This window comes from Adelges cooleyi, unplaced genomic scaffold (assembly GCF_023614345.1).
Source record: "Adelges cooleyi isolate 19-005CV unplaced genomic scaffold, UGA_ACOO_1.1 ACOO_flye_CR_arks_rails_tigmint_CR_PRNA_55, whole genome shotgun sequence".
Lineage (NCBI taxonomy): Eukaryota > Metazoa > Arthropoda > Insecta > Hemiptera > Adelgidae > Adelges > Adelges cooleyi.
Window position 1 is genome coordinate 255,733 of NW_026096241.1, and position 17,727 is coordinate 273,459.

General features: G+C 28.2%; 2 protein-coding genes across 2 annotated transcripts in view; both read right to left on the reverse strand.

Moving 5' to 3' along the window:
• Nucleotides 1–5,924: 5,924 nt before the first annotated feature.
• On the reverse strand, nucleotides 5,925–9,462 carry LOC126842564 (uncharacterized). Its single transcript, XM_050579603.1, has 10 exons — nucleotides 9,421–9,462; nucleotides 8,519–8,585; nucleotides 8,401–8,430; nucleotides 8,222–8,320; nucleotides 7,512–7,541; nucleotides 7,405–7,431; nucleotides 7,201–7,251; nucleotides 7,009–7,041; nucleotides 6,508–6,606; nucleotides 5,925–6,120 (listed from the first exon to the last, which is right to left on the reverse strand). Exons 2-10 carry the CDS (start codon nucleotides 8,577–8,579, stop codon nucleotides 5,942–5,944), a joined length of 609 nt encoding a protein of 202 aa, XP_050435560.1. The 5' UTR covers nucleotides 8,580–8,585; nucleotides 9,421–9,462; the 3' UTR covers nucleotides 5,925–5,941.
• A 3,400-nt stretch (nucleotides 9,463–12,862) lies between these two features.
• The window catches only part of LOC126842553 (ATP-binding cassette sub-family G member 1-like), a 36,575-nt gene continuing 31,710 nt past the window's right edge, over nucleotides 12,863–17,727 (reverse strand). Inside the window, exons 8-12 of the mRNA XM_050579568.1 lie at nucleotides 17,529–17,656; nucleotides 16,108–16,276; nucleotides 15,935–16,035; nucleotides 14,710–14,865; nucleotides 12,863–13,816 (exon numbers count right to left, since the gene is read on the reverse strand). Coding sequence (XP_050435525.1) covers nucleotides 13,469–13,816; nucleotides 14,710–14,865; nucleotides 15,935–16,035; nucleotides 16,108–16,276; nucleotides 17,529–17,656 — 902 coding nt within the window. The 3' untranslated portion in view covers nucleotides 12,863–13,468. The remainder of the gene's footprint in view (nucleotides 13,817–14,709; nucleotides 14,866–15,934; nucleotides 16,036–16,107; nucleotides 16,277–17,528; nucleotides 17,657–17,727) is intronic.

Below are 17,727 nucleotides of genomic sequence, written 5' to 3' on the forward strand. Positions count from 1 at the left end.
AGTGAAATAAAGAAAAAAATTCTATCTTTTCTATTGGAAACTGTTTAAATTCCACACAAATTTGGAATTAATTTCACTTATTAGTTGTTAAATCTTGAAATTGCGCCAAACAAGTTTTAAAAACATTCAGCCTTTTTCCCAGGAGGAGGGAGGGTTGTTGAAATTTCGGGGTTTCCGTGTGTAATTTTATACTTTCGTGGTTGCAAACTCGGCTGAAAAATGCATTTTTAGTATAATATCCTTCATTTAAAAATTTAGTAATATATATTTTACCATTTAAGTTACATAAGTTTTGTATAAAAATAATTAGTTTTGGAGGGGGGTAAAAACAAAAAAAATCCCCTGTATTCAATTAATAAAATATATATGTATACACATATAATTTTAAATCGCTTCGTAAATATCAAGTATTATAGATTACATTTTGATAATTAAGCGTTGACTTATATTATATTAAATTAACTTTTAAGCAAAGTATATTTGTTTTGAAAAATAGTGGGATTAATTAATTTTTTTTCTTTATTTGTAGTTTCAGGAATTAAAAATATACTTAAAGTAGAGGTTACCAAGGTATACTGGTATTGTGTAAATCTATTTGATCTATGAAAATTGCTTTATATGTATTGAAACAGAAAAATAATAAGTGGGGACAAAGAATACTGTGGAATATTGAAAACACCAATTCGCGTGAAGTTATAAAAACTAACAGTACCGACCTATATGGAACAAAAAAAATAAGTTGTTTTTCAGTAAAATATTTTCGCATATGTAACGTTTGTACAAATAAGAACAGTTACAACCACAACAACAGCAGAAAACACAATAACAATTTCGGTTTAACAGCAAATGAATAGATTTTCAATTGAAACGCTCGATAAAATATCTGTTTATATTTTACATTGCCAATTGAGAACAATTTAAAAAACAACAGGCTAGGTTAGGTTAGGGGCTGATGCAGTGGTTGAAATTATTAGTATCTTCGGCCATTTTTACAATTTTTTTTTTATCAAAATAAAGACAATATTTACAAACTGTATACAATAAAACAATAGGTAAATGAGCTGAAATAGAAACTAAACAAGACGACGTGAAAGAAGGGAGCTTCCATTAACACTACTTCCAAATAGGAATTTAAATTTTCAGTTAAGGGATTAGTACTTATTTTCCATGAAAAAGTCCATTTTTCATTGAAATTATAATTAATTATATTTCTTATACTTTTCTTATATTATACTATCTTACACGAAAACACATTTTAAGTTACCCGTTGTCATACACCAATGCATTAAATAAGAAATTTATCCAAACCAAAAACAACATTTTTTACATCGACCTAGTTATATTATTTGAAATTTCCAAAGTTAAAACGATTTTCATTGTTATTATATTTCGGGGCCATTTATTTTTTGTCTAAGCCATTAGTATATAAAATGTACAACAATTGTCAGTATTCCGAATTTGGTTTTAAAATTGAATAGACCAAATAATTTGATTTTAAGACTTATAGAAAACATTTCACTACATCGGCTGGAACCGGAAATGCATTGTATCAACTAATGAGTAATGCCTAAACCGTGCAATTTATTTTCGTTTACCGTTTTGTATATTATATGTTATTTAGTGTATATTCAAGTAAGATTTTCTTTCGTTTTTAGCCAAGGCTTTACACTGGGTAGAACAATAATGTCAGACCGAACGCAGTTGTTTTCGGTTGAATAAAAAATAACGAGAAACACATTTTGTAGTCGTTCGTTTTGCTCGTTTACACAACGTAGGAGGAGGAATATTATACGTTTTACAATAATATAATATTTTGTTTTCTTGTATCTTTATACAATTTGGATACACGGCTACGATGAAAATAATAGTTTACTATGATATGTTTTAAAACAACTGAAAATGTTATACTTATACATATAATCTAAATTGATCTCTTATCAATACTATCTTAAAAATAACCAAAAACAGATCCATAATTCAATGTTTTTTTCGTGTAACGGATAAAACTTTTTTTTTTTTTTATTGAAACCCTTGGCCATACTAAAATAGTAATTCTCCTTAAAGATATTTTATTTGGATTGCAATGGGACATAAAATCATACACGGTCAAACTTTTTAAATTTTATGATAAAAACATTAATGTTGTGAGCGGTTGAAAAACCAATAGCTATGAAGACAATAGTTTAAACTTTCCTTCACACTTGTTTAAACAAGTAAACATACTTAAGTACATATTTTGAAAACTGCAAAACAGATTCCGCTTGCTCCGTTTCGGTTGACGATTCACATACAAAACACTTTGCAACGGTTGTTTTAACAAATAGGTTTACAAGAGTTCTACCATACTTTCAAAGATTGCTAGTAAGTTTTTACATTTTTCCTATTTTCTATTTTTTTATTTTTGTATTTAGATAATCGATAAACTTTTAAACGTTTTGCTAATTTCGCAAATAATATATTACAAACATTTTACACCGTTCGATTCATATTGTATAGCATGTCCGAAAATCAGAAATCTAGCTAAAAATGTGCCTCATTTTTTAAGCACTCTGCAAATATCGTTATTTTAAAAATTGTTAAACTAATATTATTTTCTTATGGTAATTAAAATAAAAACACTTGGTAAGCTTCATGTAAAATATCGTTAAGTAAATGTGTTGCGGTCGAACGTGATCGGTTCCCAGGAGTGAGTGGTACCGGGTTCAATTCCGGCTCCCCTCTCAATACTTTTTGCATTTTCTGTAAATTTTTTTACAACTTTTTTCGTCATTTAATAAATGTTTTCGGTTCGAAAAACCCAATGCAATGTAGGTTATCAAGTACTTTAAAGTGTAAAAATGTATTCTGTAGTAAAAAAATATAAATATTTTATAAGGTTTTAGACTTCTTGCAATATAAATTACCAGAAAAGTTGAAAAAAAAAGTTGTAAAAAATGCAAAAAGTGTTGAGAGGGGAGCCGGATTTGAACCCGGTATCACTCATAAGGTAATTTATACGAAACCTGCATACGAAAGGGACTTCGTTCCAAACGCGTGTCCCGCGACACGGACCTGTTTTAAAATACATTTTTGTACAATTATTATTGGCGTGGCCATTTTTCTATATTCAAAAATAGCTTTTTTTTTAATTTGACATTAAATATTTAGGAAAGTATCTTTCAAGTACGATTTCTTACCCGTAGACTAGCTACATAAAGATATCGCTTCAGTAATTAAAAAAAGCTAAATACACATTTAAATCTGAAATCTTCATTACAATAGGCTTTGATATTTATTATTTTTTGCAGATAAAAATTAAAGGTTTTTGTGTTTTATTATTGTTCATCGCTGTAAATGTTTTAGCAGAAAATAATAAACTAGGTAATTATTATTTATTGTATATTCAACTTTACCCTATTGAGATAATTGAAAATCTAAAAAAAAATCAATAATACACTCTTTTACAGCGTTATATAAGAAGCACCTTGTCATCACAAGTCAGTAATTTATTTTATTATACAAATTCAACTTTGGGATTAAATATTTGTAATTAATAATTTCCATTAATTTATTATAGATAGACAAATCCAGAAGTGTTCTATAACCTACACCCTCCCGATATAGTTTTTTTGATAGTACTTTTTAAAACTTAGATGGTTAAATTATCATTAACTTTTAACGATAAATTGATCACTCTGTATGACGTTTATGGGAAGTTGTTTTTGACTAGTGCACTGCGAATTGCAAGATGGTAAACCGATAAACTTTGGCCATCGAACAGCTATTGTCTTACACGAATTGTAAGAGGTCATAATCCACAATATTAAGAATATTACGGATGTCATATTAATCACCCTAATAGGTGATGACATTAGCCACCCCTAACACCCCATATTTTTCTTATAATAGTTTATATATAAACAAGGAAAAGCTACAAGTTCCATTTACAATGTAATATTTTTTATACAAATGCTACAACATTTTTTTTAAATTTAGAAACTACGGTTTGCTATATTTTAACTACTAAATAGTAAGATAAGTTTGGCAAATCTCTAAATACATTTTTTTTTAACTTTTAAGGCGGAAGAATTTATTACAACAACAAGCCGTGGTTGTGTCGATTAAAAGGATTGGTGAAAAGTATAAAAGCTCCAGAAGCAAATATAACAGAAACTAAAGTTGAAGGTTGTTGGTGTCTTCTAACTAATATAGACAAGGTTGTTATGAAAACCAATGCCTATGGGACCATTATTGCTAATTTTACATAAAAATAATTTAGTGTGTTTAATAAACATCACTAATATATAGTGAAAAGTATTCGCATGCTTTTCAGTTATTACTATTTAGAACCAAGAATCTTAGACTTAACTTGCTAAAATGTATACTGTATTATTATTATTATATTAAAACAATTGTTTCAAGCTGCATTTATATCCAAATTTAATGTGTCTTATAATAAACCGTTTTACTTACTACTATAAACTCATTTGTTGATTTTTACCACAATTTTTGGTTTTCAGATGTATCCCTCTTCTGTACTTTTATACAATTGTGTTGGTAATGAACACTGTGTACACTTCAACATTAATTGACCACATGGTCTTGTCGTTCTGCCACAAAGTGACTTGCACCTGTATTGCACATAGTAAAAATTATAAATTTACTTGCTAATTGTAGATGATGTTATTGTCACTCGAGTCATCATTAGAATGCCATTAATAGTGTAATAACATTCCACTAAAACCATAAATGTAAGACAACAATAAAAAATAATATTTAATTAGCAGGAAAATATAATATTGATCGGATAAGTATTACAATTCCGCGCACTACAATTAGTACTCTGCATTCTATAAGTAGGTATAATTTTCAAATGGCTTTTCATAATATTTGCAATTCCTACCTTAACTGCATTCCATCGATACGCGACTATAGAGTTAATTATTCGTTTATTTGAAATGGTTTAAATTGTATTGATTGAGGGCTGAAAAAACGGTTAGGCTTTGCTCTTTTATAACATGTGGACCATAGTGGAAATGATCTTTTACAAGTGTGGAAGAAAGCTTAAACTAGGTCATCACAGATAACCTAAATCAGGGTCTCTGGTTAAAGAGTTCTGTACACGTTAGAAAATAACCGTTCTACTAGTGAAAATTGTAACTAAATGTTTTTACTATACCTATGTATTTTATTATTTCATGAATATTCGGTTAGTAAAAAAAAGACCCACCAATAACAAGTTTTGAACACAATATATTTATGGAGTTATTGGCATTTTGAGAAATAGACTGGAGGAAAACCTATAAAATTGTCGTTATTAATAAAAATTATTTAAGTTTTATCTATGCATTGAGTCCAAAAAAAAAAAAAAAAAAATTGTATCCCTATCTATAAACCAAATTTTATTAACATAGATATTTTGTATTTGAGCTGGGAGTGCCTGCATCACACTGAACGTTACCAAGTACATATTATATAAGGTTAGAGATAATGGAGTAATGATAAGAGATAAAAGGGAGTTAAGAGATAGTCCAGCTGGATGCCGGAGGTGAGCTAAGAGAAAGCCTTATACACGTTTGCTGGATTATTCCAGAAAATGCTCATTAGAGTGTAGAATGGCTAAATTTAGCAATAAATAAATAATGTCGAATAATAATCCAAATTGAGACATAGCGCTTGGACGGATTATATTAATCCAATAAATAGGACGGTTAAAAAAAAAAATACAATTAAAATTCAGGTAAAAAGCAACAAATGAGTTTATAGTCGTAAGTAAAACGGTTTATTATAAGACAGGTACATTAAATTTGGAAATAAATGCAGTTTGGAACAGTTGTTTTAATATAGTAAAAATAACAGTACAGTATAATTTTTAGCAAGTTAACTCTAAGATTATTGGTCTGAATTGTAATAACTGAAAAGCATGCAAATACTTTTACCATATATTAGTGATCTTTATTTCCTAAACCAATTTGGGCCCCTTGCCAGGGATTCTCTTAACAACCTCGTTGATATCAGTTACATAACACCATTCTTCATCAACTTCAGTTTCTGTTATATATTCTTTTGGGGTTTGTATACTTATGAACATTCCTTTCACCCGACACAACTGGCGTCTTGATATGGGGTGCAGATTAAGATCTTAAAAAACGAAAAAGTTTATTTAGAAATTTGCCAAACTTGACTTACTAGTTACTACATATTTTGTGTAAGACATAACTAATAAATGTGATAATTACAACAAACAGTAGTTTGATAATACATTTTTTTTAAAAAACTTAGAGGTTTTTGTATAAAAATAAAACATTATAAATGGAACTTGGAGCTTTTCCGTGTACTTTGTAGTAGATTTTTTATAATATATAAATTATTATAAGAAAAATATGTGCTAGGGGTGACTAAATATTATATATTTACAAGTGACCACTTTAATCAGCACTTATTAGGGTAGTTAATATGAAATCGGTAATTTTTCTTGTTATATTGTTGTGGAATATGTAAATTATTATAATTTTATATAATACTTACTTAAACTAATTGCTGTTTCTTTCAACAAATTGTTTGAGACGTCAATTATTAGTTTTCTTCTCACTTCTCCAAGGTCTGACAACTTACAGTTTTCAAAATCTATACACATTAATAAATAACTGTGTTAATGACAGTTTTTCATACAAATAAAAAAAAATGAATAGCACGTGTTATGAGTGTAGTATATGATAGTTTCAATAAATTGTAATAATATAATTTTTTCATACTCCAAACTTAAATGACATAATATAAGACAGTCAAAAATGTTTCATTAAATTTTTTCAAGGAACGAGAGAAATATTCAAATTGTCTTCGAATTAAGTACTTATAACAATATTTGAATAATAAAAATTCATCAATTTTAGCACTTTTATCATTATTTTACTTTATTATGGAGGACCAAAAAATCTAATAGCACAAACTTGTCTAATATATTTCCATATTAAGTCTCACAATTGAGTCTTAGGGCGAATTACGAATAATAAATTAATGCCTAATTACCTTTTTTTTCAATGTCACGAACAGGATGAATACCTGTAACAGAAATATTAAATAACTAAACAGTTAATAAAATCCCGTTTTATATTTTATCTATAATAATAGTATCTAAAACTGAGTTTGTTTAGACTAATTATTAGGCATTTGAATAATTAAAATTTTTGAATTTGGGTATTTACAAATTATTATACCTACCTAAGACTTTGGTTATCACTTTTTGCAAGTCTTTTTGGTATTTTATGTATTCTAAAATTAAAAACAAAAAAAGTCATTAATTTTATTCTATATCTCTTTTTAAGATAGCTATAAATATGTAAGTGTAAAACAAATCTTGTTTTTTACACATATATATGACGATTTAAAGTATTTTAAATATAAAATTTATAAGAATATAATTACTCCGGAGGTGTTTTAGGTCTGTCGGTACTGGAATAAAAACGAGAAAATTGTATCAAATAACTTGTACATGTAATCACGTCCATGCATTTGTGAAAAATTATTATTACCTGGTGCAGCAAACATAAACACTATTCTCGCTAAAATTTACAATGCAAAAATGGATTAGTTACTGATATAGGAACTTTTGTTTATTGTATTATTTGACCAGGATTAACTTTTACTAAATTGGCTCAAGAGAATTGCATGCGGTCTGTTATTTGACATTTAGACCATAAAGCCAGACAAAATATCGACTACTTAAGATGGTACTTAGGATTCTGTAAAGATGTAACAGAATTTTAATTTTTTATGTAAAACATTAAATTTATTCAATACCTTGAAGCTTACACAAATTAACCAGCAAATTAATTGATATGGTCGGATTTTATAAAAAACCGCATTTTTCTTAAATATTGCCTGAACAAAACTCCTCAAAAATAGGCAACATGAATTAAAAAAAAAAAAAATTATTATATTATATTAAGTAAGAAACCTAATGCGAATGTGGGCAACGGTATGTATATTATTGATTCGGGAGAAATGTGCATGGCTATGTTACATTATTTAAGTTAAAACTATGAAAACAACTCTAAAGTGATGCAAATTTAAAGAACAAAATATAATGATTAGCTTATGGTTAGATATTCGGTGTTAATCTTAAGCCATGATATATCATTGATAAATTTGCGTAGAGATATGTGAATATATGACTTTCCATTAATACAGAGTTTTCTAAGCTTAGATACATTTTTTTTTATTATATTATAATTATAATTACTCATTGATGCATCTCCTTCGATAAGTTTTTTAATTACAGTTTTCATATTCACTGGAACACCAGATTCAGAACTAGAGTTCACCTTCTGGATTTGTCTATCTATAATAAATTAATGAAAATAAGTAAATGCACATATTTAATCGCAAAGTTGAATTTGTATTATAAAATAAATTACTGACTTGTGATGACAAATTGCTTCTTATAAGACGCTGTAAAAAGAGTGAATTATTGCATTTTTTTTTAGATTTTTAATCATCTCAATAGGGTAAAGTTGAAAGTACAATAAATAATATTTACCTAGATTATCTGCTAAAACATTTACAGCGACAAACAATAATAAAACACAAAAACCTTTCATCTTTATCTGCAAAAAATAATAAACATCAAAGCCTATTGTATTGAAGATTTTAGATTAAAATGTATGAACTTTTTTTAATTACTGAAGCGATATCTTTATGTAGCTAGTCTATAGATAGGAAATCGTACTTGAAACTTAAAAGATACCTTATTATTAAATATAGAAAACCGGACACGCCAATAATAATTGTACAAAAATGTAAATAAATATGTACATTTTTTAGGTGTTTTCTTAAATTTAAAGGAGAAGAGGTGATACTTTGTAAACTTTTGGCCCAATAAAGCATCTTTCAGGTACAGTTTCTGATCTATGTATAAAATTGCTAGACAAAGAAATCAGTTAAGCAATTAAGTAAATATCGTGGATCTTGTAAAAAAAAAAAATTTCATTGTAGAAACAATAACTTTTCATCTCCGCATCAAAGTTAAAATCGAATTTTTCATGATTTTACTTTGCTGTATACTTTGTATAATAATTAAATCCCATTTTAATAAAGGGCAGCCAGACACCAAGTTTCATTTACAATATATTATATATTATTATTATTATTAAGGGACAATTAATATTACAACAATTTTTTATTCATTTGTGTTTTTATATGGAAGTACTTTATCAAAATAATGTTAGTTTGACAATTTTTAAAATAATGATATTTGCAGAGCGCTAAAAACATGAAACACATGTTTAGCTCGATTTCTGATTTATGAACATGCTATACGAATCGAACGGTGTACAAATTTTGTAATATATTATTAGTGAAATAAGCTAAACGCTTAAAAGTTTATCGCAAATCTAAATACAAAAAAAAAATAGAAAATAGGGAAAATGTATTAAAACTTACTGGCGATCTTTGAAGTTATGGTAGAACTCTTGTAAACCTTATTGTTAAAACAACCGTTTCAAAGTGTTTTGCATGTAAATCGTCAACCGGAACGGTAAAAACAGAATAAGTTTTGCATTTTGCAAAATATGTACTTAAGTATGTTTACTTGCTTATACAAGTGTGAAAGAAATTTTAAACTAGGTCATCACTCATCATAGTTTTTATCTATAAATTTTGTATTTTTTGGAGTATTTCCTAAGATAGTGTTGATAAGAGATCAATTTAGTTTATAAATATAAGTAAAACTTTTTCAGTTGATTTTAAAACATATCGTATTAAACTATTTTTTTCATCGTAGCCGAGTATCGAAATTTTATCAAAAAACAAAATAATATATTATTGTAAAACTTATATTATTCCTCCTACGCTGGGTAAACGAGCAAAACTAACAACAACAAAATGTTTCTTGTTATTATTTATTCAACCGAAAATAAGTGCGTTTGGTCTGATATTATTCGGTCTACCCATTGTAAAATCTTGGCTAGGTAACGAAAGAAACTCTTATTTGAACGAACACTAAATAACACATAATATTCAAAACGGTAAACTAAAAGAAATTGCACGATTTAAGCATTACTTATTAGTTGATATAATGCATTTCCGGTTCCAGCCGATGTAGTGAAATGTTTTCTATAAGTCTTAAAATATAATTTTTTGGTCTATACGATTTTAAAATCAAAATCTGGAATACTGACAATTGTTCTACAATTTATATACTAATTGCTTAGATAAAAAATAAATGGCCCCAAAATATAATAACAATGAAAATCGTCTTAACTTTGGAAATTTCAAATAATATAACTAGGTCGATGTAAGAAATGTTGTTTATGTTTTGGACAAATTTCTTATTTAGTGCATTTGTGTATGAATAACAGGTAACTGTTTGAACAAGCATACAAAACATCAAATCAAAATATGTTTGCGTCTTACTTCGATAAATAACACAACCTAAAATGTGTTTTCGTGTAAGATAACACAATACTTATTGAGAAAAAAAACGATGATCATGATCAATATGAAAAATTTTTAGGGGCCCTGAGACCAATTGCAGCAATAGTAGATGAAAATAAAATACATTACACTAAAAAACATGTTTGCTTTTCATAATAATTTATAAACATTTTATTATTATAATAACAATAGTTTTATTTAATTTTGTATATTAAATACGTTTTTAAAAGAAGTGTACCAACATTGTTTCAGCGATTTCCCTCTAGTGCCTACAAGGTAGGAAACCTTACTTTCTATATGGCTTCATATTTAAAATTTGCTAATTTCTGCACGTAGTAAACAACACATGGGTATCTACATAGAATTTGTTTAACAAAATAAAATAACTAAAAAAAAGATAAAAAAAAAAAAAAACAATGCCTTGAACATTCAATCTCATGTGTAGACTCTATAGAGCTCTGGATTACGATTTTATTTAAAAAAAAGATAACTTAAATGAAAATAACTAGCTAACAAATTGGGGAAATGTAAAGTTCACAATTTGTTAATCATTTTATAAGAAACTTGTGCAGAAATGATCAGATGTTTTTACATAATATTTGCAATTCCAACATTAACTGCATTCCATAGATATGCGACTATAGAGTTAGTTATTCGTTTATTTGAAATTATTTAAATTGTATTGATTAAGGGCTGAAAAAACGGTTAGGCTTTGCTCTTTTATAACATGTGGACCATAGTGAAAATGATCAAAAAAATATTTATTTTGTTATATTTCATTTTTTCAACTATTTATTTCTACTTCTGATTTTATCGGCTTATTATCTTACTTCTATTATTGTTAAATGTCTATGCGGATGACAGGTTCAATGTTTATATTTAATATATATATGAAAATCCTAATTAATCTTAATAATTATTGTATAAAGATTTAGTGTTAGAGGCAACATAACCTAAATGGAGATCTAAGGTGTGGAGTGACCAAATAAAATAGTGTATAGAATATATTTATGGAAAAAAAATATCCTGACTGGTCAACCACATTGGTATTGGATTGGCTTTAAGACACAATTCAGGGTACAAAAATTAATTCTACATATTTTAAACTGAAAATAATTTTAATTTCAAACATTATTGTGTGCTTAATTCCAAATTTGTAGAATTGTTTATGTGGTGGTGTATTGATTTCGAGAAAAGTTTAGTATGAACTATTACTCATAATATGTTTTTCACATCGGTATGAACTATATGACAGTTAAAAATGTTTCATCAAATTTGTCAAGAAACAAGAAAAATGTTCAAATTATATTCGAATAAAGTACTAATAATATTTTTTTAATAATTTAAACATAATAATAAATCATTCTATTTTTAACACATTTATCATTATTTTACTTAATTATGGGGAATTATGGATAACACCTTTTGGCCCAAACTTGTCCAATACATGTATATACAATTTAGAATATTATTTTTAAGATAATAATAAAAAATGTATAACCATAGAAATATTAAATAATTAAACAGTAAATAAAATCCGGTTTTATATTTTATCTACATATAATTATAGTATCTGAGTAAACCGAGTTTATTCAGACCAATTATTAGGCATTTGAATAATTATTATTTTTGAATTTGGGTATTTAAAAATCATTATATTTACCTAAGACTTCGGATATTACTTTTTGCAAGTCTTTTTGATAATCTATGTATTCTAAAATTTTAACCAAAAAAAGTAATTAATTTGATTCAACTTTTTGTAAAATAGAAATAAATATATAAGTACAAAACAAATCTTGTTTTTTATACATTATGTATATATATATGACAATTTAAAGTAGTCTTAGTATAAAATGTATAAGAATAATTACTGTGTTATTAGAAGTAAGAAAGACAAGACTTTCTATGGTTCAATCGTATACTAATATAAAGTTAGTTACCATTACAGGTTTATAAGTAAAAGTAACTAATTGTTTATTTACAGTAATATTAGAAACGATTAAATTTTAACAAACGAGACACATACAGAAAGTAAGGTTTCCTACCCTGTAGGCACAAGAGGGAAATCGTCGAAGCAACGTTGGTACCCTTGTGGTAAATATGTATTTATCTCTTTGAGGGTTTTAACAAGACTTTTGGTGTGGTATTTTTTATTTGATATGTATATACATAGTAAAAAAAACAAATAAAATGTATATAAATATTAAGTATTATTATTAACATTCTTCCAGTATAATTAATTCACGACTTATCAAAATAAATAAAGACAAAGTAAAAATAATTACAACTATGTCGTATGAGACGATACTATCAATTATAATAATATTATGTTCAATCGACAAAGGGCAAAGAAACTACTATACAAAATAAAAATTGTTTTATAAGTAGGTATACAACTTTTTTTTTTTTTTTGTACTCGAGTCTTAGATAAAACAGAAAATATCGATCCTTTTTCAATACAAATAATAATAATAATATATTTACTACATAAATTCGATAAATATATGTAATTAAAAATGAATGTCATACAAATACTTTAACAGATTAAATTAGTTACATTTAAATAATGTGTTCTGGACAAAACTTTGTCGGTCTGTAACGTTTCACAAACTAGCTTTGTATACTGTACATTTACACATGATAAAATAATATTATATACTACATAAATAGTGAGAACTTATAACGTTTCCGTAAAAATCTTTAGGCAATAATAATAAAGTAAGCGCGTTGCTAAGAAATACATTTGATTAAAATTAAGTAAAAAAAAAAAACCGTGTATATTACAATAATATATTAATCGTATATCATATATGTATTTTTTATAGTTAAATTGGCATTGTTAAGGTAAAATATCGTACACACAGACTATGTGATTTAAATTTACCATCGTACTAGAGACACATACGATTCCAATTGTTTATATACGTCATTGTTTAACTTATAACATTAGTTATACATATATATATATATATTGTATGTAATGATAAAAAAAAAACACAAAACACAAAAGCACATTATTGTAAAGATAACGATCACAGGTCACAGCAGTGGAGTGTTAAGAACTTCTTAGTCTCTTTCTTAGAGTCAAGTAGCTTATGATAAGTACCACAATCAAATAGCCGGCCAACGCCGAGACGTCCGACCAGAATTTGCCGTCGGACATGCCTATTTCCTTGAAAGTGGTCTCCGGAAACCGGTAATGGCAGTACTCTTGGTCGCCCAGGCACGCCAACGGCTCTCGACCGTATCCGTAGATGGACACGACCAGCCCTTCCAGTGCGTATCTCATGAAACTGATGTACGACACGTAGTACAGCACTATCGGCATGTGGTTGAACAGCACCAGGAATCCGGCAAACAGGATGCACAGACAAGTGATGATGGATCCGACGAAGACTCCGTTCTGTGAAAAGCCGAGCAACGACATTAGCGACATTATCTAGTAGCTTTATATATTACTAGCTGCCTGTTAAGAAATACCGGTAATGATAACACGCGGTGGTGATAACAGGCGTGATAACACGTGGTGGTGATAACATGGCCAAAACACCCTTCTAATACCATTGCAACAAAGTGCTCGCAAATTATACCCCTATGTATATTTTTGATTTGCTCAAGTAATAAGTATTAAAATGTTGAATTTACTATAAAATATTATGTAAAATAAACACAACGATATTTAATTAATTATACTTCGAATTTTTCTACTCTGGGCAGGTATATTTATTTAAAAAAAAACGATTACAAAATTATAGCTGCAAAATATATGCGTGGTGTACAATCGTGTTTAATACTTGCCGACTTTGTTTAACTTGTGTTAACAGCGATTGTTTATATAAAATTGTTGCTGGCTCTAATAATTTCAAGTATTTTAACAAATAAACGACCGAATACAAACTATTTATTTATTCGTTAATTATAATTCATGGTAGCCGTGGTATATTTAGTAACCTTGGTATGGCGTGGTAACCGTGGTATGCGAGGAATGTAGGGGAAGCATGTAATGTGGGTTATCAATGAAATGTATGGTAACCATGGAAATGGTACGTGGTATGAGTTCTATCTATGGTGTGGTAACCATGGTAGATGGGGTAACAATTGATAACACACATACTACGATTACCACACATACCATACCTTAAAAAAAAAAATGGTCTTTTGTTTTATCTATTATTGAAGACAAAAAAACAGGTAAAATGTTGATAAGAATTATGACTAAGAGTGACTATACTAAACAAGTTGCTTAGTAAAAATGTAAATACTTTTCAATAGTAAACTAAAGAGGTTGAAACTCACCACTGGACTCATGGCGGTACCCAGTATAAGACCGATTCCTTCGGATATAAGTGTCATCAGTTGGCAGACGAACAGGAACATCAAAAACCGAGTCCACGTCATCAGCTGTGCCGATAAATAGTAAGACACCGACGTATAGATGAAGCAGAACACCATCTAGATATATCACAAAGCATATTACAAGTTATAGCATTTTTGGTCTAATAGATGGCCAAAACGTAAATTTTCGTCATAAACGAGTAAGTCCTCTTAATACAAAAATTAAATCATCCTATATGTAGGTACTGTGAAAAAAATTATATTTACATTTTAAATTTAACAGTTAAAGTAATAAGTTAATAGTTAATTACTACAAAGCAATGTTCTACAAATCATTAATCATTTTGTAAAAGTAATCAGTAGTCATAATTACAATTGTTATCATTAATCATTAATCTTTTTGTAAAAGTGATCAGTAGTCATGTTCACAACTGTAATCATTAACCCTTCCCTGCATTTATGCATCTCTATTTCATCGATAGAGTGCAGTAAACACATAAAAATGGCATATATATTTTTATTATAATATTTGTCTTTAGCCAACAAGTATATTATTTTTTGAAATACAAAAAAACCGAAAATCATTGCTAATAATTTTTAAAATTTTATAATCAATAGTGTTACTTGAAAAAACACGTCGAGTTCATTAGTAATTACTTTTTAATTTTAAATTGACAAAAAAAAAAATGAACTGATATTTAACCCAACAAGGGATATTTTTTTGGAGGGGGGGCTAAATTTTAGTCAAGGGGCTAAGCTCCTCAGCCCCTCCCCCAAGTTGAGCCACTGAGCCTAAGGCGGTTAAAAAAATATAAATAATTTAATGATTACAGTTGAACGAGTTCTGTAATCACGGTTACTTTTTTGATTATGATTACATTAATCTTACATTATGATTACTGATTACAGTTATTAATCATTAATCAGATTACATTTTGCCCAACACTGCTACAGAGTTTTATGTGACGTTTAGGTAAAATAAAATGTTTATTAAAAAACTAATTTTTATAACGTTTAAAAATAAAAAAAAAAATAAAGGTTATTTGTAAACATTATCTATGTACATTTAATCTTATGTATGAGACAAATGGTTTATATAAAAATCTACATTTAAAGTCAATGTCAATTGGCTTTGATAACGATTAAATAACTTTTCAAGTTCTGTTTCAACAATGATAGGACTCACCTGTATGGGCATGTTTGTCACGAGAAACGCTATGAAATAAGTGGGTAGACTGTACCAGTTGTTGAACAGCTCTTTTTTGAGTATGTGAAGCTCTGCGGGGACTGTGCAAAAAACGGTACATTATAATATTATTACAAATTCTCGTCCAAGGGAAATTCGAAAATTTCGCTTACATTTTAAAATGGCCGGCATGATGGAAGTGTAACTCAGGTAGACCAGCGACACGATACAGAATCCAACGTTATTGATGGTCTTGCCGCCGTCGATGCCGGCATTTTCGAACAGTAATCCCAACAGTATGCCCACCAGGAAATGCATACACAGTTTTATGTGTGAAACGGTCTGAGAAAAAAATACAGAAAAAAAAAATAGTACTCGAGTTATTTCAAAACAATGTATGTAAATTGCCAATTTTCTTAGCGCACTCTAGTGGTGAAAAAATCAACTATGGAGTTATTTATCTTGGCCACTGAAAATTATACACCTTTTTAATCCAACCATGCTATTATTCGCAATTTGAAGTTATTCGGTTTAGCATCTGAACACCTCATATTGGACTGTATGTACCTGAACCGTTTATTTTATAGAAATATTATATAAAGCTCTAGTTGTATTGTATATATATATAATTTCCCTCTGTGTAAAGTACCCAAATCTAAGTTCCACAAGTATATCTGTTCTTTTCCTATTACCCACGATGACTTTTTAAACACCGACCAATATCTCCAAAGGTACTTTATAAGGCTAAACGACGTTCATAGCGTCCCTTTTCTTCAAGGTGTATTTCTCCATTATTACCGGTTAATTTTAATGACGCTTAATATTAAATACTATGTAATTGTCGTTAAAAAAAAAATTGTAATTAAATAAGTGTTTATTTAAGTTGTTGAAAAGCAGGAAAATGTGAAATTTAAATAAATCATAAGAAAAATATGGTGCTATTCGCTATAGATATGAACAAATTAAAGTAATTAAATTTTAACGAGTTTTGTTAATTTTTTAAATATTATATTTTTTAGATATTTTTTTCAGCGACGTAATAAAACTGGCAAAACAAAAAAGAGTATTTTATAAAATAAATGAGGCAATTTACATAAAATATGAACGTCAATACAAATTTTAGACAAGATTAAGATAAAAAAAATTGGTAATATACGAATAAATTATTCTAGCTATATAGATGAAGTAGTCAATAAAAATGTATCTTTTATTTATTGTATGGTTATTAACGATCAAGACAAATTTAATGTATAATATATACATAATATAAGCAGTTCAACAGGTTACACTTGGAGCCTACGACCATTTTTATATAATTATAACAGCCACTCGTATGTGTAAGACATTAAAGTGGTGTCAGAGACAAGGAAATTTTATATTGCTTTGTTTTTGATGAAATTGGACGCTGTCGATCGCCTCGGTTTAAAACTTATCTGTATGGAATTTCCTTTTTTTTTTTTTAATACAACCGAGAATGGCAGCAAAAAGCAGCGATACGGTATATTATCTGGCCAAAGTAGATAGTGGGATTAGGTTAGAGGTTGGGTCGCGACCCGAAGGTGAAAAATATATTTAAGGAATTTCAACTACAAACCCAATCTCGGTAGACTTGCATTAACGACCTGTGTATGAGCACCAACAGTTTGTTTAATTCCGTCGGTTGGTTGACCAGCACCAAGGTGGTGGTCAACTTTGTCTTGGATTTCCTTTCCAAAGCCATATCTGCAAAAAAATGGCTCGATCAACAAGTGTTCGCGGTTTACCTAACCGTGTGTACACAAACGACATACTTA